The 24,122-nt window shown below is 35.1% G+C and overlaps 2 protein-coding genes across 2 annotated transcripts; one reads left to right on the plus strand and one right to left on the minus strand.

Annotated features, from left to right (window-relative positions):
* The first annotated feature begins 17,178 nt into the window (after positions 1-17,178).
* On the plus strand, positions 17,179-18,747 carry LOC111915553 (uncharacterized). The gene is made up of 4 exons (XM_023911208.3): positions 17,179-17,472; positions 17,870-18,049; positions 18,200-18,288; positions 18,444-18,747. The coding sequence occupies exons 2-4, from the start codon at positions 17,887-17,889 to the stop codon at positions 18,573-18,575; spliced, it is 384 nt and encodes a 127-aa protein (XP_023766976.1). The 5' UTR covers positions 17,179-17,472; positions 17,870-17,886; the 3' UTR covers positions 18,576-18,747.
* Positions 18,748-18,840: 93 nt separating this feature from the next.
* Positions 18,841-22,220, minus strand: LOC111915551 (G-type lectin S-receptor-like serine/threonine-protein kinase At4g27290). The gene is made up of 7 exons (XM_023911206.3): positions 20,845-22,220; positions 20,492-20,629; positions 20,200-20,351; positions 19,900-20,110; positions 19,586-19,823; positions 19,311-19,461; positions 18,841-19,214 (listed from the first exon to the last, which is right to left on the minus strand). Exons 1-7 carry the CDS (start codon positions 22,124-22,126, stop codon positions 18,924-18,926), a joined length of 2,463 nt encoding a protein of 820 aa, XP_023766974.1. The 5' UTR covers positions 22,127-22,220; the 3' UTR covers positions 18,841-18,923.
* Between the last annotated feature and the right edge of the window lie 1,902 nt (positions 22,221-24,122).

Here is a 24,122-nt window from a genome sequence, read left to right on the forward strand (position 1 = left end):
ATACTCTTTTCCCTCAAATCACCATGATCGAATGGCCTTGTCCCTCCACCCTTATTTTTTTCTTTCTGGTCGATTCCTTTTTCCAAATCAAAATGCATATCTGATCTTCAAAGCAATACTCTGTTAGTTCTTTTTTAAATCAGCATTTCAAGAAAATGATGATTAATAAACGAAACTTTGAAGCAAGAAAAGAACATGAAAGAAAAGGGAAAAATGAAACCTTGATGTAGGGGCTTCTAGTTAGGGGCGGGAATCGGTTCGGTTTTTTGGTTTTTCGGTTTTCTTGAATTGATTTCCTCGGTTTGAAAATTTTTGTGGTTCAATTCAAAAACCGAACCAAATTGAATTCAAATTCTCTAGACCAAACCGAAAACCGAATTCTAATTCGGTTTGGTTCGGTTTGAAAACTAAGGAAACCAAATATAAATTTAAAAAAATTTCAAACATAAATTAAAATGGGTTTAACATAGAAACCTAAAATTGCAAAGAGAAATATATACAGTTTCATACAAAATGATCCAAAGAGTAAGTGAGTTAAACGATTTTTACTTTATAATAAAAATTTTATTTAATATAAAATATAAAATATATTTTTAATTAAAATTTATTGAATTCGGTTTTTTCGGTTGGGTTTGGTTTAAACTTCATGAGACTGAAACTCGAACCAAAAACCAAATTCACAATTCGGTTTGGTTTGACACCAAACCGAAAACCAAATTTAAATATGGTTCGGTCTGAAATTTATTTCGGTTCGATTTGGTTTTTAGATTTTTTTGGTTACGGACCAAATAATTCCCACCCCTACTTCTAGTGGTTTCTCAGTTTCTAATTCATCATCCTCTGTGAAAACAAACAAATAAAAGAAAATCATCAAGAATCAGATGTGTGTATTATGGCAAACCATAGTAGATTGGTCCTGCTGGTTTCTTAGAGGGAGACGAAGAAGGAGAGAAAGAGGAATATGGTGGTGAGTTGTGATGGCGAAGCTTCATTGATTCGTAGCTGTAAATGGAAGCAACAAACTGAACTTGTCAACAAATCGAAGCAACAAACCATTGAAAAGATAATTATAAGAAGACGAGGAGATGTTATATAAAGTGTAGTTGGTCCGATTCATTTGGCTGAAAATAAGAAATATCAATTCAAAGGCCGCACGACTTTTTTAATTAGATAAGATTTACACAATGCATAAAGTTATTGTATATGATGCTTTAGGGGTTATACCTCTTAAAATTCAGTATTTGAGGCTAATGCTTATTAAGATATAAAGATATAGGAAACACTCAAGAGGTCTCCTCTATTCATAGATATTCGTCCAAATTTAAGGTATGTGTTTTATAGTATTCACTAGGAAAATGTCTACATTTATGTATAATTAAATAATGTCTACAAATTTAATGTTTTATATTGTCAAAATAATTAAGTTATTGGTTAACTATAAAATAATAATTTTTATAGTAATTTGGAAAAAAAAAATTATAAATATTATCATCATCTTAAATCATATAATGAAAAAAAAGTTTATTAATCTTGGAAATTAAAAACTTATAATATAATAATCGAATGTAATTCATAAACTAAATTTCGAAATAATATGATAAATGATAAATACTAAAAATTGATATTGAACAATTTGATGGTAATGACCATACTTGCATCTCGCGATGTGTATGTAAATATATTTGTTTATAGGGAAAATGACTTAGGAGGGTAACTAATTGTTGAGTTGTTCACATTTGGTCTTTTTCCTTTTTTTTGTACCCAACATATCATCAAACTTGTTGTTTGTATTCACCATAACCTTTTTGATTGGCTATCACTTGTGATAGCTGGTCAAAAGGGCTGTGGTGAACACAAACAACAAGTTTGATGGTATATTAGGTACAAAAAAAGGAAAGGGACCAAACATGAACAAACTTAACAGTTGGTTACCATTATGATTTAATAGCTTTAAACGTACAATATACCTTAGGGATGTTCGAATTGAGAGGTATTGCTTCGCTTCGTTCTAGGTATATCTGTTGTAGCCTCAGATCCCATAACCTCGGACTTAGAATCTTGTTTGTCTTCATCCTTTCCGTGAACTTTAGGAAGTCTTGCCATAACACTTCCGGTAGATCAACGATGTTGGATCGGTCGGTAAAAATATTGTAGACAACGAAGAGTCGATCCTTGCTCATGGTGTCTGTTCCCCCGTGTTTTCCGGACAAGCCTCTGAGAATCATATGCATCAACACAGTCCAGATTCCGAGAACCGCTGATTTCTTGAACTCCTTAGCCTTTAATCCCCCTTTGTATCTGATTTAAAAAAAAGAAAGATTGAAATTCTTTAGGAGAGGATTCCACCACTTGGAATCCTTGAGGATTTGCTGCAAATCCAATGGCATGAAGGAAGCTTTCTTTGTAAATAGGAACGATAAGATCATTAATGATCTTGCACCCGATAACTCCATCTTCAAACTTGACCCGCTCAAAGGCTTTGTGCAACAATCTGAGATGGAAGCTGGCTTTGGGATTTTGGTGAGAGGAATGGAAATGGGGTGTTTGGAGATATACTCGATCATAACTCATCATAATCCATAGGATCAAGGGAGAACATTTGATTTGTTTCCCTTAGAATGGTCTCAGTCAAAGAGGATGAAGCAGATCCCTTCGATGACTTCTTCTAAGTTGTAGATTTGGTACATTTTGATGCCATTATTATGAGAGCTTAAAGAACACTGAAGAAATAGGAGTGTAGATGAAGATTCTAAGAAAGATATAGCAATAGTGAGAAAAGTGGAACAATTAGGACTCAAAATCCTTTTATAGGTGGGTGTTTCTAGATCTGGTAGAAGAATAGGAATAATGACACCCAACTCAAGAAACGGGTCGTATTAAATGCATAGGTCTAAAAGACCTCCCTATGTGACAGTTAAAGACCATGAGATAAGACCTTTGTTTGCACAAACCGGGTAACTGTCGATTTGTTTCAGAAACACTCAGTGATATTTTTAAAAGACATGCCAAAGCATGTTTATTGGGAATTAAAAGGATAATAATAAAGGAAATTATTGTTTAAATCATCATGAGAAACATTTCGGAAATAACAAATTAATTGATAACCTTAAAATTCAATTTATTAAATAAGGATCTCGGAAGGATTTGGTTCTGAGATGGAAAGACTTGAGATACTTCTGAAAGAAAGTTAAAAGAGCATTAATACTCGATATAGGTTCAAGGGATGGCACAATCTCTAAACGAATATCAGAGGTAAAAATGACTGAAGATCTTAGAGGTCAAGTTTTAAAAAATTTAGATTTGAGAAGCTCCAAGAGCTGAAGAAAAAGAGCTCGGAAAGAGACAGGTATGGAGATCACAATACCAGCTCGGATTTGAATTCCAAGGAAGACTTAACATGGGATTTCAAAATGTGAAAATTTTCAAGGTAAAACATTTTCAAGATCTCTGACAAAGACATTTTAAACTTAGTTTTCAATGAGCAAACAACTTGAAAGAACTTAAGACTAAAAGAAGGGTTAGACAAAAAGACATATAATGATGCTTTTATTTTCCAAGAAGAAACAATTCCAAAGTAAAAAAAGACTCTATCTCTAAATTATTTGACTTTCTGATATTGCCATCATAGAGTAAAAGCTTCTTGGAAGAAGTGAGGATCAGGTATCATCGTTCCCATTTTGTTCAGAAACATATTGAATTTAGTTTCTTCTAATGTCTTAGTAAATACATCAGAATTTTCATCGTCAGATAGAACAAAAATGAGCTCAATGTTACTGTTAAGAACATGATCTTTAATGAAATGATATCGAATATCAATGTGTTTTGGTCATGGAGTGTTGAATTGGATTGTGAGAGATCATGATGGCACTTTGAGAATCACAATAGATCAGAATTTGTTCAATTCGATAACCATAGTCTAAAAACTAAGATTTCATCCATAGAATTTAAGAGGTGTAGCTTGCAGTAACAATGTATTCTGTTTTGGCTGTTGAAAGTGCTATGCAGTTTTGTTTCTGGGATGGCCAGCTAACCAATCTTCCAACCAAAAATTGACAACCACCAGAGATGCTTTTCCTATCAAGTTGGATTCCCCTATAATTTAAGTCTGAATAAGCTTGTAGTAAGAAGCTTTCATTGACTGGATAGCAAATTTCGTGGCTCTTTATCCTTTTAAGATATCTAAAGATTTGCTTAACTACCAAAAGATGATACATCTTCAGGTTGACCTGTAATCTAGCACATAGACATGTAGAGAACATGATGTTGGGACGACTTGCAGTGAGTTATAGTAGCGATCCAATCATTCCCCTATACTTCTTCTGTTCAACATCTTCACCAGACAGGTCCAAGAAGATCTTGATTACGAGACCCATCAAAACCTTTACTGAGGCATAGGTGTCCATTGAATATTTCATTAGAAGTTTAGAAATGTATTTCTCTTAGTGAATGAAATTCCTCTATTGGTCTGTTTGACTTTCAGTCCAAGAAAGAAACTTAACTCACAATTCATACTCATTTGGAATTGGCTAATCATTAACTTGGCGAAGTCAGCAACCATAGTTGGATCAATTGACCCTAAGATGATGTCATCGACATATATTTGCACTAACATGAGATGCTTCCCATTTGATCTTCGGAACGGTGTAGGATCAAGAATTCCTCTTTGAAAACCAAAGCGCTTTAGAAAACAAGTGAGTGTCTTGTACCAGGCGTGATGAGCTTGCTTGAGGCCATAAACAGATTTTTGGAGTTTAGAGTAGTAGTTCAGATAAGATAAGTTAACAAACCCATGATGCTATTGAAGCTAGACTTCACTATCAATTTCACCAGTAAGGAATGCACGTTTAATGTCCATTTGGTAAACTTTAAAGCATTTATGAGCAACATAAGCAAGAAAGATTCGGATAGCTTCAAGATGGGCAACAGGAGCAAAAGTCTCATCGTAATCAAGACCTCTGACCTGAGTGAATCCTTTGGCTACCAATCTCACTTTGTTTTAGATAATGAATCTTGCATTTTCGAGTTTGTTTCGGAAAACCCATCGAGTACCAACAGTAGGGTGATCCTGAGAGGAGGGACAAAAGTTCATATTTGATTTCTGTCAAACTCTGTTAATTCTTCTTGAATGGCTATAATCCAATCCGAATGCTCTAGAGCTTATTTGATGGATTTGGGTTCAACCATAGATACGAATGCCAAGAAACGACACACATTTTTAATATTAACAGTACAATGAGTTTCAACTCCGACGTTGAGATTTTCAGTGACTTGATTCGGAGGATGATCCTTTGTCCAGATATGTAATCTCGGAAGTTCTTGTGCAGCAGATGATCTGACGTCAATAATGGGGTTGAGTTGCTCTCCCCGAACTTCTTGAATATGAGGATGATGCTCCCCCTGAACTTCTGAACCTGATATGTCAACATCATCATTGTTCAGAAAGTCAAAGAAGTTGGCATTGTCTTCATTTTTGTTCGAAATAGGATCAATTTTAGCAAATTGGTATGCTGCATCTTGAAAACCATCAACATTTTATGCGAGGGTTGGATTACTTCCCTGGTCATGAGGCATGGAAGTGGATGGATTCTCCCCCTCAACCCTAGATGGGAATATTTTAGAATCAAATGGAGGAAAAGTTGGTGTCAGACCAGATATATTTTGAGAAACATAAGCTTGAGTTAAAGACGGTCTTGATTGAGATTTTGTGTCATGAGTTGTTTCTATTGTTCTAAAAATGATTTTGAAATCAACTTCATAGATAACTTGAGGATTCGGAGACCCAGGAGGTGGAGCATCAGACTCCAGAATGTGTGTTGTAACGTGACTTGATTCTGAGTTCTGAACAAAATTATCATCAAAAGTGATATCATGTATAGTGTATAGTATGTCTCTCTGATGTAGTGTATCTACCTCCATGTTTCTCTTTATAGTATGCTCTAGTATCTAGTATGAACTGAAACTCTAAACTATACCTTTTATAGTTTACTAGTATTGTACTTGAACTGTTATTGAAAAGAATCATTTTACTACTAAGTTATGCTTGTTCTTTTGAAAACGAAGTTTTGTTCAACTATAAAGTAACATAACTTGAAAAGAGTTTTTTGAATGTTTTGATCACTTATAAAAGACAGAAGCAATCATTTGAGAGATGTTTATAACAAAATTTACATAATTATCATTGTGTTCAACTTGTATTACCCCCTAAAACCATTTAAAATTGTTAAAAGGTTCATTACGAGGTATGAACTCACCTGATGTGGATGATTCAAACGACTATGCGCGTAAGGATGAGAAGTTTCACGAATGAAGTCCCGAGTCACAAACAAGTCCTAACTAACATATAATGGCATATATTGGTATGAATTTAGTATTTAAAAGCAACTAACAAGCAAGTAACAACCTTAGGGAAAAGGAAACACTTGAAATGAAGTTTTGAATCACATGTGATTGACAAAAAGGGAGTTTACGGCCACTGAGTTCACGGTCATAGAGTTTACGGTGCTAGAGGTTTACGGTCTAGGGTGTTTACGGTCAAGGAGTTTACCACCGTAAACTCTTGGAAAATCATGCAAAACGGTTGTTTCTTGTTGCATATTTAGAGTTTCTAAGGTATATAGAAGGATACTTACAATTTGGAAGTTTGAAGAAGAGTTCAACGCCCAAGTACCACTATGTGTTCTTGGTGATCTTATAGATCAAACCCAAAATCGAAGTTAGTGGATGAAATTAAAGGGTGAATCAAGAAGAAAAGATGTATGAACTCATAGAATGGAAGGAATTACTTACATTTTCGAGGATTTGAGGGGTGATCATTTGATACTTGAGAGAGAATTTGAGTTTCTAGAGTTCTAAAGGGAAGAAATGATCAAAATGATCATAAATTATATATATAGGAGGGAGTTTATGGTCACCCTGACCATAAACTCATGGGTCCTGACCGTAAACTCCTCATGAAGAGGTTTACAGTTTGTTGGATGGCTTATAACTTCCGCTGATACTTCCAAACACTTATTCCATGAGTGTACTAGGCTAAAACTCCTTAGAATGACCTTTAACAAGGCTAGAACTCATTAGAAGTGAGTCTGACATTCAGTTGTGTTGACTGACTGATCTTTCAAAGAAAAAAAATTTGGATTGTCACATCAGCCCCCCGTTAGATGAAATTTTGTCCCGAAATTAGCTTTCTTAGTAGTACTATTAGGGTTGCGCTCCTCTGATTTGTAGAATACTCACTCGTAGACCTGGCAACTTTTCCCTAGTGTTCATGATAGGACTCATACTCGATCCATCTATCATTACTTCATGTATACAAGTTGCATATAATTAGGATTAGTAAGACGGTCGGATGTGTGACTCTACCCCATGTCCACAACCAAACAAGGAACAGGAGATAGGGCGGAAGCACACATACTAAGTCTGTGTAATCATAATTATATACCACCCTCATGTATACACTGAATAGTGATAGGTGGGATGTATTTGTCCTTAGCCTCTGTGCTCGAACTTGGTGTGCTGGACGAGTGGTATTTCGTAACGATCTGTGGAACATGCGGCGGCAAGGCTTCGGAGGGCAAAGAACCCTTCGCACGAGTACTTCGGGATTTAGAATATGAAAGACAAAACTGAGGTTTAGGTCGGACTGTCGTGACGAAAGACGAAGGTTTCGCGAATTTGATGGTCAGAGCGATAGAAACATATGAACTTAGTATGGTGAGGACCATGCCAACTCATGACGAATGATAGTAACGGTCTCTTTACTAAACAAAGTTTTGGCCGATTTGAAAGAAATATATGTTATACGATGATGTAACCCTAGTGTGTTCGACAATGTACTCCTAGTGTGTTCGACAATGTACTCTTTGTAAATGTTCTAGTGCTTTCTGTTTTCCCTTTGAACACTCCTACGTAACGTACCGCTATGTGAGAGTACATACAATGAAAGTGCTTTGATAACTAGTGTTGATACTTTATATCATGATCCTCCTTGGTACCACTACGATCGCCTGTCATATACAAGTTATGAATAATTAAGATGAATAAGACAGTCGACTGTGTAACTCTGCCTCAAATCCACAACCAAACAAGGAACATGAATTAAGGAGGAATCATTCACTCTAAGTCTACAACATCTTAGTCATGCACAACTCTGATGTATATGCTAAGCCATCACAGCTTCTCTAAACAGATCTTTTAGTTCTCTTGAATATTGTGATCTATTTCAATATGTGAGTTATTCTAATTACTTTTTAAGTGTTTCCCCAAGTTTTAATCTTATATATAAATATAAATTAATTTTTAAAGTAATTCATAGATCGAAGACGTACCACTACTCGCTGACGACTCTGGGGTTGATTCTCCTGCAGTGATCATCAGAATGCGTCCATCCACGCCTGAGTTCTTTGTTATTGGGCAGTCTCTCTGGTAGTGTCCATTCCCACCACATCCATAGCAAGCTTGGTTTTCTTCAACTCCGGGGACTTGGGAGATCGGTTGAGCTGGTACCCTGCAGAAACGAACCGTGTGTCCCTTTCTGTGGCAGTTCAGACACTGCATTTCCCGGCATACTCCGGTGTGGTGATAGTTGCATTTTCCACACTTCAGGAGGGTTCCAGCATTTGACTGGCAGGTGCTGTAGTAGTAGGCGTTGTAGCGGCGTACATCGTACTCGCTTGTTGCTCTTGTGGGGGTTCCTGTGTTGTTTGCTTCTTCTTCCTCTTGTTTTTCCTGATTTCTGATTATAGTCCTTTCCCTTCGATGGTTCGGGAATGAGGACTTCTACACCATGGCAGACTCCATGGTCAATGAGTCGCTGGGCCAGGCATTTGGCGCTATCAAATGTGGATGGGTTAGAAGACAACACATCTCCTTAGGTCGGAGCAGTCAGACCCCAGATGTATCTTTCTATCTTCTTGATCTCCAGGGTAACCATCCCGGGGCATAGCACGACTAAGTCGCTAAATCTGTCAGTGTAGGCCACTATGTCTGAGCCGACCATCGAGAGCTCCCATCGTTCTTGTTTAAGCTTTTGAACTTCGCCCAACGGGCAGTATTCTTCCAGCGTCATCTCTTTTAGGTTCTCCCAACCTATTGAGTTAGCCCCTGATAGGGCCAGTGACTTAACATGGCTGTTCCACCATGTCAGGGCTCTGTCGAAGAAGGTGCAGGCAGCAAACTTGACTTTGCTCCCTTATGGGCATGAACAGATTTCGAAGACCGAATCCGTTTTCTCGAACCATTGCATCAGAGCGATGACTCCACCATTTCCATTAAAGGAATTGGGTTTGCAATTCATGATGTCTTTGTACGAACACTCCCTTGGGTTTCCGTGAGAATCTCCGGGGTTGGCTACGTGGGTACCGTTACCTGATCCGAAGGTACCACTTTCGCCGAAGTGAGCTAGAGCAGTTGCCACTGCGGAGGATATCGTTGCTTGGAGAGCAGCAGTATCGAATTGTGGCGGAGGTAGTGGCGGTTGAGTTGGAGTTATCGAAGTAGTGCGTCTGTTTAATCTGCGAGGAAGCATCTTTGCTAAAAGAATACAAAGATGAAACGGGAATAAGTCTATAGCAATGGATAAAAGCCGAAAGCTAAAAGACAAGATTATACTAGTTCTGAATGTATCGGGTCCTGACTTCCACAGGGTTCTGGAAACAATTCATAAAAGAGTCTATACCTAATAAACTTTATGAATTTGGAATGGCTATCCTCGAATGAATATTTGTTACTTGAATAACTGTTACCAGTTGCATGTAAGAAAATAATCCTAACACATAATGTGAGCAGTGTTTCCACTAACTCATTAAGTTAACCAAGATTATTATTTATTTGTGCGACGCATATGATGTTTTGGTTACTTCGATTGATCCCTCCTTGAAAACTTCTCTTGAACTTACTCTTGTTCCTCCTTGACTCTTTTGTTGACTACTATGAGGAAGTGGTTACATCTATATGGGTTTGTCGTGCGAGAATGGATGTGACTAAAGAATCTATGAGATTTAGGGTAACTTTATGGGGTGATCCTTACAGAGTCCTCCTATAATTGTACAATGTATACAAGTTGTATATAATTCAAAATGAAATAGACCTTCGAATAAGTGATCCTACTCCAAAACCACAACCAAACAAGTAACAGGTAGTGAAGCATAGATCATAAATTCTAAGTCTATAAAATCTCAATTATATAAAACCTTGGGAGTATACATTGCAAGATTAGAGAACTATCCGTAAGGGTCTTTTAATTTATCACATAAGTTATTTATATAGCGCCTAAAATACTCCTATACTATTTTAATGTAATGTACTTGGTATGTTTCAAACTTGTTATCGTGTTATAGTATCCTAGAATACTCCTATAGTACTCTAACTCTATGTACTTGATCTAGAATTCTCTTGACTGGTGTTAGGTAAGTTTTAAGACTGTTGCAACACCACATCACTCCCAAACACATGTCGGTCACATCTCGAATGAATATAGTTGATCAGGTTATATTGATCCTAGCTGTGATTACATAACTGTCCAAGTTTGACTGCAGTGTTCAACGTTTAACTTCTTCTGTTCTATTCTTCTTGTGATACTTGTTCTAGTGTATACATGTATAAGCAAGTAGGTATATTTTTGTAACTTATTGGTACATTCTTAAAATATATCATTATCCAGAGCACTTAAGCCCCATTGTAATTATAGTTGTATATATATTATCGGTTGATATACTTAGTTCACTATAAACAATGCTCTGATACCAATATGTCACACCCCAAAACCGGAATGGCGGAAACGTTCGGGGGGTGGAGGATGTCATATTTAGTATCACAAGACATGAATCATAGTAATCAAAGTAATGAACAACCATTTCATTAGAAAGAAAGTGTTTACAATGTGTGTGTTCACAAAACATAAAATACATAAGCAAATAACAAAACAAGACTTGAAACTATTATGCTCCATCTTCTGAATTCCCAGCACGAGTACATGTCTACTAGTTACCTGAGAATACAAGTTATTTTGAAAGATTTGATCAGCAATTAAGTTGGTGAGTTCATAAGATTTTAGTGATGTAAGTATGTTGTATAAACTTTAGGAAGATGTAGTAAGTTTGTAAGTTCTGTTTAGAAAGTTCGCATGTTCCTCCAGAAAATCCTATATTTCCTGCTTTAATGAAAGATAAGTAAAAATGACTCTACAATCCTTTCTATGAGTACTAAATTGATACAAGTTATATAAAACTCAGAGTAAACAAATAATTGATTGTGTGTATTTGCCCTAAGCCCACAACCAAACAAGGAACATGAAATGAGGCGGATGGCACACATCCCATTGTTTGTTAGATCATTGTTGTATATAACCCTAGTGTATTCACTTGGTACTCACGGAGTTAACAGTAATAGTTCCTTTATATTTGATGAAAAGATTCTTTGAGAAAATGCTTATTTCTTATAATAAAAAGGTAACCACAGTGGTTCCTTCTATAATTACTTAGTTTATACTAGCTATAGATAATCTAATATCGAATAGCTAGTTAATTGTGCAAATATGCCCTAAGCCCACAACCAAACAAGGAATAAGAAATGAGGCGGAAAGCAAATATCCAACTACCTATCGGATATTAACTATATATAACCCGGATGTATAAACTAAGGTATTATAGATTTAACCACCTAAGGTCCTTTAAGTTTATACTGGTTTAATAAAATGGATTAAACGCTTTACTGGTAGGCTTCTAGTTTTGTCTACCAAATGTTCTATTTGAAAAGTATGTTTTATACTAGAAAATTGTGCATTAAATTTGTGTCCTATGACCTGACCCATACCTGGTACCCCTTATGATGACTTAATGTATACGAAACATATATATTACTAAGATCGAATGGATAATAGGCTGGGTGAATTCACTCTAAGGCCACAACCAAACAAGGAACATGAAATGAAGCGGAAAGCACACATCCTATTACCTGTCGAATATTATTAATATATCCCTTGATGTATACATTAAGGAATCATAAGGTTAGTATTATGGCCCCTTTCTACTAAATGTACTAGAATCGACTGTTCTGTTTGTCGTTTGTAAAATGTAAGTTTTTCCTAGTTTATAACTATCTTAACTCGAAAATAGTTTGCATTTACTTTCAAGTGGAACTGTCATAATATGAAAGTAATGGGAAAATGTAAGTACCTAGTTGTCTTTTGAATTGAAATCCTGACATATTGATTACCTTAAAACATGTTTGTTTTATAAAGGTCACAATGTGAAGGCTAGTGCTCGTACTAAACGCTCTCATTGTCAAAAGATTTTGGGAACCAAACGCGACTTCAGCAAACGAATTGCTAGGCCGTGTAATCCACATTAAAGTTATATGATCATGTATACCCAATTTATTATCACCTTTTGTTTAGAACAATGTGTTAGTGATCATTGGTATAGTAAGATCCTGTAGTAGTTCTCATGCTATAGCATCTTAGTAAGTTCGTTCTATTATAGTATCTTAGTATGTTCCTTTTGTTATCATGTATAGTGTATAGTATGTCTCTTTGATGTATTGTATCTACCTCCCAATTTCTCTTTATAGTATGCTCTAGTATCTAGTATGAACTGAACCTCTAAACTATACCTTTTATAGTTTACTAGTATTGTACTTGAACTATTATTGAAAAGACTCATTTTACTACTAAGTTATGCTTGTACTTTTAAAAACAGAGTTTTGTTAAACTATAAAGTAACATAACTTTAAAAGAGTTTTTGAAATGTTTTGATGACTTATAAAAGACAGAATTAATCATTTGAGAGATGTTTATAACAACATTTACACAATTATCATTGTGTTCAACTTGTATTACCCCCCTAAAAGCATTTAAAACAGTTAAAAGGTTCATTACGGGGTATGAACTCACCTGATGTGGGTGATTCAAACGACTATGCATGTAAGGATGAGAAGTTCCACGAATGAAGTCCTGAGTCACAAACGAGTCCTAAATGACATATAATGGCATATATTGGTATGAATTTAGTATTTAAAAGCAACTAACAAGCAAAGAACAACCTTAGGGACAAGGAAACACTTGAAATGAAGTTTTGAATCACATGTGATTGACAAAAAGGGAGTTTACGACACTGAGTTCACGGTCATAGAGTTTACGGTCCTAGAGGTTTACGGTCTAGGGTGTTTACGGTCAAGGAGTTTACAACCATAAACTCCTGGAAAATCATGCAAAACGGTTGTTTCTTGTTGCATATTTAGAGTTTCTAAGGTATATGGAAGGATATTTACAATTTGGAAGTTTGAAGAGGAGTTCACGACCCATGTACCACATTATGTTCTTGGTGATCTTAAATATCAAACCCAAAATCGAAGTTAGTGGATGAAATCAAAGGGTGAATCAAGAAGAAAAGATGTATTAACTCTTAGAATGGAAGGAATTACTTACATTTTCGAGGATTTGAGGGATGATCCTTTGATAATTGAGAGAGAATTTGAGTTTCTAGAGTTGTAAAGGGAATAAATGATCAAAATGATCATAAATTATATATATAGGAGGGAGTTTACAGTCACCCTGACCCTAAACTGATGGGTCATGACCGTAAACTCCTCATGAAGAGGTTTACAGTTTGCTGGATGGCTTAGAACTTCCGCTGATACTTCCAAAAACTTATTCCATGAGTGTACTAGGCTAAAAATCCTTAGAATGGCCTTTAACAAGGCTAGAACTCATTAGAAGTGAGTCTGACATTCAGTTGAGTTGACTGACTGAGCTTTCAAAGCAAAAATTTTCGGGTTGTCACATTTCCTATCCTTACTTTTTCGGATGAACGATGTCCTTTTTATTCAACCAAGGATTCTTCCTAAAGTCAGATGATTGACTTAGAAGTTTGTCATATAGATGGATTGTTAAAACAATGCTTAATTGGAACTTAGTTGGTCTTAGAAACAACTCTAGAGTTCGGAATGGAGGAATCAGATTGGGAGTCGTCATCACACCAAGTTGTTTCATCGTCATCACTATCAAGGGATGCCCAAAACAAGTTAGGATGGTCCGAGCCATGTTCGTTTGTATCAGGAGGAATTTCCTTGATAACACAATTATTTAGGAGACTAGATTTTGGAAGATGGACTCTAGTGTCCCCTGTGTTACGTGGAAGTTCCGAAGACTAATTCAGGTCTAGGGGTATCGGAGACAGAAATTGCGTTGAATCAAGACATGTAATAATTATTGGTTTGAACTTGGAATTAATGATTGATATATGTTCGAGGTCTCATGAAGGGACGACAATGGCGATACAAGGGTATCCGAATAAATGTGACTCGAATTGTCTCCCATAAATGTCAAATTCTAAAGTTCCTTTAGAGGACAAGCAATAGGTTTTAGAAACTCTCTTCCTAGACCAGGTGCTTTGGACCAGGGATGATGAAAACTGTGTGTCATTCTTTCATTAGCTTCAAGAACATCAAAAGTGTTATGCAGGGCATCAATTTTTGCATTAAGACACATATTTTCTTTAACTAAGAGATTTCTTTCACTAACTGAAATTTCACATTTATCATTAAGGATGATACATTCTTCCCTAGCTATTATAAGTTCACACTCCAAATATTCAATCTTAAGCTTACGGTCTTCGAGTCATAAGCTAAGGTGGTTTAACTCACTATCCAACTTCTCATTAACTTTTATGGCAAACTCATAGGATTTAAGAATAATTGTCATAATTGGTTGAATTTGAGTTAGATAAGGTTCATAGACAAAAAAAATCAAAATTATTATCAGTAATCATGGATTTTACCTGTTGGATAATGCTTCTGCTAGGCGGATCGTTGGTTGCCATGTAGTTGTAGTTTGGCTTAGTATCCTCATTATCAACTTCGAAACCAGAAGACCAGTAGCCTTCATCACACTTGATCGTTTTTCTAGCCATAAGACACAATTCTTGACCGTAATTTCCTTCATCGTCATCTCCATAAGACCAATACTCATCAAAATTTCGTGAAACCTTGGTGACAAATGCCTTTCCACTTTTTGCAAGTTCATGTGCTCTCCGAGAATAGCAGGAAAAATCTTTCACCTTTGGTTTCTAAGGAACATCAGCCAAGCATTCCTGTGCAAAGTGGTTACCAAGACCATATTTGTGACATACAATCTTTGATTTGGCTGAGTTCAGAATTTCTTGAAGTTCCGAGGAACGGTTCGGAATGTTGGGACGATAAGCTGGTAGATTCTTAGTTGGTTTAGGGTAGGATTGGAAGATGATAGAAGTAACCATTGATATTAATATATTAAAGCTAAAGTGATATATATATAAGAACTTTATCCTATGCACATAAATGATTGGGATACCAAGGTAATCTTTAATCAAGTATAATTTGTTCTTAAGGATTCAAAGGACAACCACTAAAGCTCTGATACTAATTGTGAGAATTAGGAATTGCACGGATAAGGTTTGAAAACTCAAACCTTGAATTAATCTTACGTCAATGGTTGCTAATAATGAAAGATCCATTAAAATATGGTAAACCAATCAAGTTTGAAATGATTAACTTCAACAAAGTGCTCAAGATAGATAATATTAAGTATGAATAATGTAAAGCAAATAAGAACAAGAAGAATGCTACAGAAATGACTGACTGAATGATTTCTTTGATGGGAGTAAAAAGGTCTACACTGGTAAAATGGATAATCAGTTATGGGTGTTCCCAATACAAAGGATGAAAACTCCTTATATAGCCAAGGAGTCACTAAAAGACAAATACATAAAAGGTGTTCATGGACTGAGAGAGGACTGAAGATCAACAACCTAACATAACCGTTGCTATTGATATTGTATGTTGTACTATACTACACAACACTTGGAACAATACAAAATAATACTAGACACCTTAAATGCATTACAGAATCAAATACTTCTAAATGCAAAACGATCTCAGAATAGCACATGATCTCGGATTGACACAACATCTCAGATTGAGTAAGGGGTACTTCATGTACTAAAATAAATCACCTGCATTGGACTTCATGAATTTGGGAAAAATAGAAACGAAACTAATGTAGTTGGCATTGGACTTAATGGATTTATGTATAGAAGGAGAATATCAGGGCACATACTTGAGGATAGGATTTCTTTATTGTTATTGTGTATCTTCATGTAAAAAAGAAGCATATATATGTTAATAATATAATATTGAGATGTAGTTATACAACATGAATATAGATTTTTTAACAATTCATATCTTCATTGTTGGGGCTATGGTTTGAATTATACGATCACAAATTATGGCTTTCTCTACTTCAAAATACTTCCACAATCTCAAACATTTGTCTATGATGCACGCAACAAGAGGTTGGCCTTTTGATAAAATAAAGTGTTGTGTAATACATTAGTTTAACACATATTGACATTCCCACTGCTTCTTACTTAGTGACTTTCACCCCTATCAAGTAAAATGATAGTAAATTATGTTTCTTCAAACTCCTACTCTTTAATTTCACTTACTTCAAGGGTGTTAATGCACTTCTTTTTAGATTCATTAGGTTGACTTCTCTTTGAATATAACAGATTGTGCATTTCAAGAATCATTACTTATCAATTAGTAGATTGATACTTGAGGGTTTAATAATTAGATGAGGGTTATGGTCCGATTAGAGATAATTAGCACATGGTCATCATAGCAGTAATAAGTGAAATGCAGGTCACATACCAAGCTACGAAAATGCATAAACAAAGGAAAAGGGCAATACGCAGATTCGAGGACGGTATACTACAATCTAAAACCTAGATGGTATGAAGAAAGAAAGCAGGATATGGAAGAAGAAGATCAGTAAGTGAAGAACACAAATTCGAGAATTGTATAGAAAAAAGGAAATTGGACACATGAGAAGCATATCGGAGGATTGGAAGATGATAGAGGCAATGTCACGCAACGACGACTTGAAACAGGGTATATTGGAGCCGACTCAATGCCGTCATTAAAGCAAATTAGTTGTAGATGGAAACTAAACACTATTCCTAAGCCATGTCCCGATTTAATATGTATAATAATAATAATAATAATAATAATAATAATAATAATAATAATAATAGAAACAATCAAGTGAAAAAATAGTTTTGGGGATCAAATCCATAATAATTGACATACAAAAGGACCAAATTTGTAAATCTTTCTTAAACAAAATGAAAGGGGTAATCGGTAAAATAAACCATTTCATTCCTTCCCGAGAACACTACCGAGATTCGTTCCCATATTGGTTTCCTTCGTCTCCAGGCAGGCGATCATGATTTCTGTCATAAATTAGGTTGTCAAAAAAAATGTTCTGTTGAAGCCTTCAAGCTCTAATCGAAAGTGGCCGTGAGCAATTGTTTTCCCTTTTTGTCGGATTTTCACTATAGATTGAAAGTTGAAACATACTCAACTTGTTTGTTCGTGCTTGAATCCACTGATTTACGGATTTTTATGTTCGTCTCTCGGTTTCAATTTCTGTATTGCAAGCTGGTAAGTGTTGCATGTTTAATTACGATGTCCCATTGATTCCGATAAAGTTGATAGTTGAATATTTCTACTGTGATTTCTCTTTAATAGAACCAGTTTGTATAGGGGATTCGTGAAGTTGAACAAAATTTAGGTTTTACTCTGCCTCCAATCTATTTTTATTCGCATAATTAGTCAATTAGCATTTTTGTGGAGCTGTGAATAACATCAATCATAGCGTTTCAGTCAGATCATGAGAACATTACTTACCTTCAAGTCTTTAGGATCAGTCGTTTTGAAATTTTAGCTATTACAGTAGCTTGTCTTGATCTTGCTGTTCTATCTGGCATTATACCAATGTGTGTATAGATGATTAAGTTGTTAATAAATTGATAAACATTGATTGGTGTTCATTTATCAGATTCTTGAAACACCAAAATGCCCCCAACAAAAAAAGGTAAAGCTAAAGCCAAGTCAACAGAGTCAACGCCTCCACCACCTTCTACAACCAAATTCCCTGGATGCATGCGATTTATCCCCCCTTCATCTGTAGCTATCACCATACATGCCAAACCTGGTTCTAAAGTTGCCACCATTACAGGTTTTTTTCTATTTCAGGTTTAATACAAGAAATGAAAACACATAAAACAACTTTCATTACTTTTGAATGACTTTTCAAAGTATAATTCCCCAACCCAATTATTAAAAAGCTGCAGCCTACTAATCTGTATTGCATGTATTGGAAATTTAGATTTTGATGATGATGCTTTAGGAGTACAAATTGATGCACCTGCAAAGGATGGTGAAGCCAATGCTGCACTCCTTGATTTTATAAGCTCGGTAATTATGTTTATAAATTTGCAATACTTAATATTGTATAAGTTTTCTCTAAATGATTGTATAGAATGAAGTTAATAACTCAATATTACATTAAATATTTTATTTATAGTTATAGTTTGTAAATTTATTTATTTCCATGTATATATTATATATAGGTTATAGGGGTAAAAAAGAGGCAAGTTTCATTGGGTGCTGGCTCAAAATCAAGGGACAAGGTTCTGATAGTTGAAGGTGTATCACTAGAGGCTGTGTATAATGCTCTTGATACAGGATTACATAATCCCTGATGAAAAAAATGACATTTTTTTTAAAGACAAGAATGTCTGTAGGATTTGAACCTGTGTCAACTTCATTTTAAAGTTTTTCATACCACTTGGCCACCTTGATGAACAAAATGTTGCATTTGTACAATCTTTTTGATTTGGACAAAAAATTGAAAATTTTGTTCTATTCACATGAGTCGTTGGTCTTACTTTATTTATTGTATATAACACCTTTGTTATATTGCGTGTAGTGTTATGCATCTGAACTAAGATTGAGATTGGCGTTGATGACACAAAATTAAGATGTTATGTCTCATATAAAAAGGTTGAACAAGGCAACTGAAGCTATTGAACACAAGAACATATGGCCATTTATCTAGGATACAATAGTGTTATCATGTATTCATCATCCAATGATGAAACAGAGTTAAGTAAATCGTTACTTTCTTCAGTGAAAAAGGCTGGTTGTTTAGGTGGAGGCAATACACCATCACTTATCAGCATAAGAACCACTGATAACATAGTTGGCCTATCTTCTGCATGATGTTGCACACACAATAATCCAATATGTATTGATCGTTGTATTTCAGAGACGACACATGAGTTGCGTAAAGACACACTCATGAGTTCAATGGACTTGCCTTCCTTATAGAGTCTCCATGCCTGATCCAAACCCATCATAGATCATATAAGTATGTCAAAAGCCTAAAGGGTGATGTTAATATGACATCGGTTTTATTCTTATTCTGATTAACTTACATGTCCAAGAAGGTTGTCACTATGAGTCCCGTGAGAGAATTCTCTGTTTTTCTTCCCACTTACTATCTCTAGCACAAGAACACCAAAGCTAAATACATCCGATTTTATTGAGAAACGTCCATGTATTGCATACTCCGGAGAAATGTATCCACTGCACCCAAGTCCAATTCATAATTAAACACATTATTGGCTTTGCTATGATTTGGTGTTTGTTTTATTTGAAAATCTAATATTATCATTGGAAGGAATTGTTAAAATATTTTATAGATTCTTACTGTGTTCCAACCACCTTCTTTGTCTTAGCCGTGGCATCCTCTCCTACAAACTTTCTTGCAAGCCCAAAATCAGATATTTTTGGATTCATTTGGTTGTCTAACAATATATTACCTGCCTTGAGATCTCTATGGATGATTTGGAGGCGGGAATCTTGATGTAAATAAAGAATACCTCGTGCCATACCATGGATAATGTTAAAGCGTTGAGGCCAATCAAGCATTGAACTTCTAGTTTCATCTGCTCAATATGAACTACTTAGTCAATGCAAGTCGACTACAAATATGTAAATGTAAGAAATTAGAGAGGATCAAACCAAATAGAAATGAGTCCAAGCTTTTGTTATCCATGTACTCATAAATTAGAATCTTTTCATTTCCATGAATGCAATATCCAAGAAGCTTCACAAGATTCCGATGTTGAAGTTTGGCGATACAAATGACTTCATTCTGGAACTCTTCGTGTCCTTGTTGGGATGTTTCTGAGAGCCGCTTTATAGCCACTACTTTTCCATCTTCCAACACACCCTAATTAAAAGATATATTTATATATTGGAGCTTGTGATTAAAAAATTCCTCAAGTACTGCCTTTTATTCAGAAAACATTAATATGTTACCTTGTAAACTGGACCAAAACCACCTTCTCCAATCTGATTGTCAATACTAAAGTTATTAGTAGCCTTTGCTATTCTATACATGCTGAAAAAAGGCAATTCACCAAAGTTTTCCATCTTAACTTTATCCTTATCAAATGTCTGCCACCTGTTCCCTACACAAGTTCACTTTCAACTTGTCATTATTACATGCATCTGCCAAAAATCATACTCATACAAACTTGTACTTAGTCATAAATAATGTTTGTTAATGTTTCATTTCTTGAAGCATAAAAACTGACTTGTTTATGTTTACCTCGTCCTTTCTTGTGAGGCCTTTTCATTTTTTTTCTACAAGCATATGCTACTGCAGACACAAGCATTGCTGCTGAAGAAACCGAAAGCGCTATAATGACAACTGCCTTCTTCTTGTTAAAAGCGGATCTACCTTTTTCTAATAAATACAAATAATTAGTATGACTACATATCAAACCAAATAAACTAAAACAAGTAGAACACCAACATAATTTTTTATTTTTATTTGTGTCAAGACTCAAGATGCCCTATAAATGATGTGTAATTAAAATAGTGGCTCAATTAAATCCTCATCCTTTGTATTATCAATATATTTAGCATGTAGTAGGATTCACTGTTATATAAAGATTGTACCTTGTAAGTCAGAGGTTGCCATTTTTATGTAAAGTTCCTGATGATCATCATACTTTCGAATGTCCATAAGGTCATCAAACCATAACAAACATCCACTTCCCTCGTTTCTGATATCTAAATCTGCATAAGCAGTACAAGAACAATTCCTTCTGCATGCCTTCTCACATTCTTCATGAGACATGCTCACATTGTACGATGAATGACGTGTATCTGGAAATTTTACTCCTGAAATTTTATGGAAGACATCTTTGGTCCCACAATTCAAAGGTTTCTTGCGTTTACACCCATCAGACATATCTCCTTGATTCCATCCTTTTAGGACTCTTGGTTCAAAACCTTCAATACAACTACAAATCGGATTTTCAAGTGTGCATATTCCATAAGGACCACAACGTCCAAAAAGACTACATGTATCAACAACTATATTTCCATACACAGCCCATTCTTGTGTTCGCTCAACCCAATTCGACTGCATTATAATGCCATCATGCATAATAATCATTCTAAAAAAAACAGAAGTCTTGAGTGTAAATCTATAATACATCTCCTTCTCGTTAACAGTAAACTCGATCAAGAAAATTGGACCCGTGTTTTCAAAAGGACGCCCACGAAACCAAAGACCATTCCATGGTCCAACCCTGGCGTGATCAACTTGACCTTTTTTCATAAATAACTGTGGATATCCATTCGGGTCTAACCAGAGTTTATACAGACCAATAGAAGGATCATCAGGGCTTTTCCATGATGATAAGTAGCTCTCTCTTCCTGTTGTCAAATCCTTCCCGATTTTCATCCCTGGTAGCAACGTGTTACCAGGAAAGTCAAAACTTTGCCAGATTAGATTTTCTTTTCTGCTATTTTCCCACACCACAAGATTTCCATTGTCGAGAAGTTGTGCCACTGGATTTATATTATTCGTAGATACTATCAAATCTGATGACCAGATTATAGGATTACCACCACTAAGAATCTGAAGGGTTCCTTCTTTAGTGAGTTCAAACATGCCTGACGTGTCGATAATTGGTTTCTCCCTGTTAGCAACCCACACAACGGTTAATGGTGATATCTTCATGTACCATATTCCCAGGTACCGATTCTTGGACTCGCCGGGGCTAAAAAATCCAAGTTCAAACGTGTCTCCCTCTGAAACAATGGAGCTGCCATCTTTGATTGGTTGATATGCAGATATTGTATCTACTGCAGCAGAACCCGACATGAAGAAGAAGAAGAAGAATATGGTACTAGACACTAACATAAGAATGGGTTGATACTCCATGGACATATGTTCTCGAAAATGGTTGGTAAGCTTTGTTGGATTTATGCAATTCCTATTATGTATGAGATTATAGCGATTCAAATTAAGGTTGAGAAAGCTCCTTTTTCCACGTTGACTGAAATGTGAAAGACGACTATATAGGGGAGTAAAAAAGAGTACAGAAAGCGTGTGGAGAAGAACAAAGATAATGGTCAAGAAAAAACACCCCAACTAATCAATAAACTAATTACAAGGGTAAAATAGAAAATACACTAGTTATAACGCAAAGATTATGCATTACAGGACATAAATGCTTGATTACGATGCCTAACAACCATGATGAAAATATATAAAACTGGTTATTTTGTTAATATATATACCCCCCCCCCCCCCCCCCCCCCCCCCTCTTTCAAGTAAGACGTCCGTAAGAAAGGTGCAACTTGACCGATAAGTCATTAAATCTGACTTTAGAAAGGCTCTTTGTGAACAAATCTGCTAACTGGACATCCGTGGAGATATAATGTAGCTTTAAAAATTCACGAGTAACCGGTTCTCGTATGAAACGGTAGTCTATCTCAACGTGACAAGCATACCCGTGTCAGAGGCCTTGTGCGAAAAACAAAGTAAGGTCCCATAAATTTTTTCTTGTAAAATACTATAAGGTAATTTGCTACCACTAAATTCAAAACTCAAAGTTGCTAACAAAAATCTTGTAAATTCATTACCACAACATCATGTCTTCACTCTAGGATCATAGATATTCAATGAATAACAATGTCTTCATCTACAGAATACATATCTTCCGACACTTACAGTTTTTTAGGTTCTTCCACAACATCATGAACTTATTCTTTAGGTTTTTCCACAACTTCTTGAATTTCATCCTCGTTTTTTGGCACACACAATTCAACTTCTTTTCTATGTTCTTCCACAGCTGATTATTCATTACGATGGTATTTTGGCACTTGTTTGACGATGGAATGATTGATAGATCATCTATTACTACGAATGAATTGTTATTATTTTTGTTTTCTATTACGTTTAGAACAACTCGGTTCAAATTTTCTAATTAGAGACATCTTTTTTCTAACAAAAAAAATCAATATTAATAACTTAATAATATATATTTGTAATATTTATCAAAAAGTAAATGTTTAAAACAGTTAGATCAATAAACAAAATTCTTGTTTTCTAATATTTCTAAGTATTATATTATATTATATTAATATTAGAAGTCAAAAAATGGGAAACTCATTGTCACCTTCCGTCACCCCCACCCTAAAATATGTCAATGCACTACACTTCTATACCAAACATTGAAAAGTTAAAGTTATAATGCATAGTTATAGAGTGATAAACACAATGCACAAGACAATATACTATGACCCTGTATACCAAAATATTAAAAATCTAAAATTATAAAACATAGTGATAAAGTGATAAACACAATTCACAAGACATTATAGTATACAAAAAGACAAACCAAGAACATTATTTATTTATTTATTTTTACTTTCTCTACTTCATTTTGAGTTCATAAATAAATCATTCAAATAAACAGGAGCATTTAGCCTGGGAGAGAAAGAAATTAAGCACGGTTGGGATTTAGGAAATTTAAAGAGATAAGAGATACTAATGTGCACTTAGGGACTCGGTTAGAGGACTTAAAGGAGGACAAGTCGACTACCAACAACTCTACTGACATCGTTATTAGGTTTGTTAGGGTTTGATCTTTTGGTGAGTTTTATAAAAACTATACGTTTGCTTGAACTTATATTAGAAACATATATGTAGTTTTTATATATAGATATTTTCCTTAAATTATTGATAAGTTATAGAATTTATAATAAGTTTTTGATTTTTTTGATTTTTGTTATTTTTTTCACAATCAAATTACTTCAAGATTGCAACCAAACGTTACATTAGTTATATACCTAACTGATAATTTTTTTTAATAATAACACATAAAAATGTATTTTATGAAATACCAACTCCATTACTATATATTGTCCCTAAATTCAGA

Source organism: Lactuca sativa, chromosome 8 (assembly GCF_002870075.4).
Source record: "Lactuca sativa cultivar Salinas chromosome 8, Lsat_Salinas_v11, whole genome shotgun sequence".
NCBI lineage: Eukaryota > Viridiplantae > Streptophyta > Magnoliopsida > Asterales > Asteraceae > Lactuca > Lactuca sativa.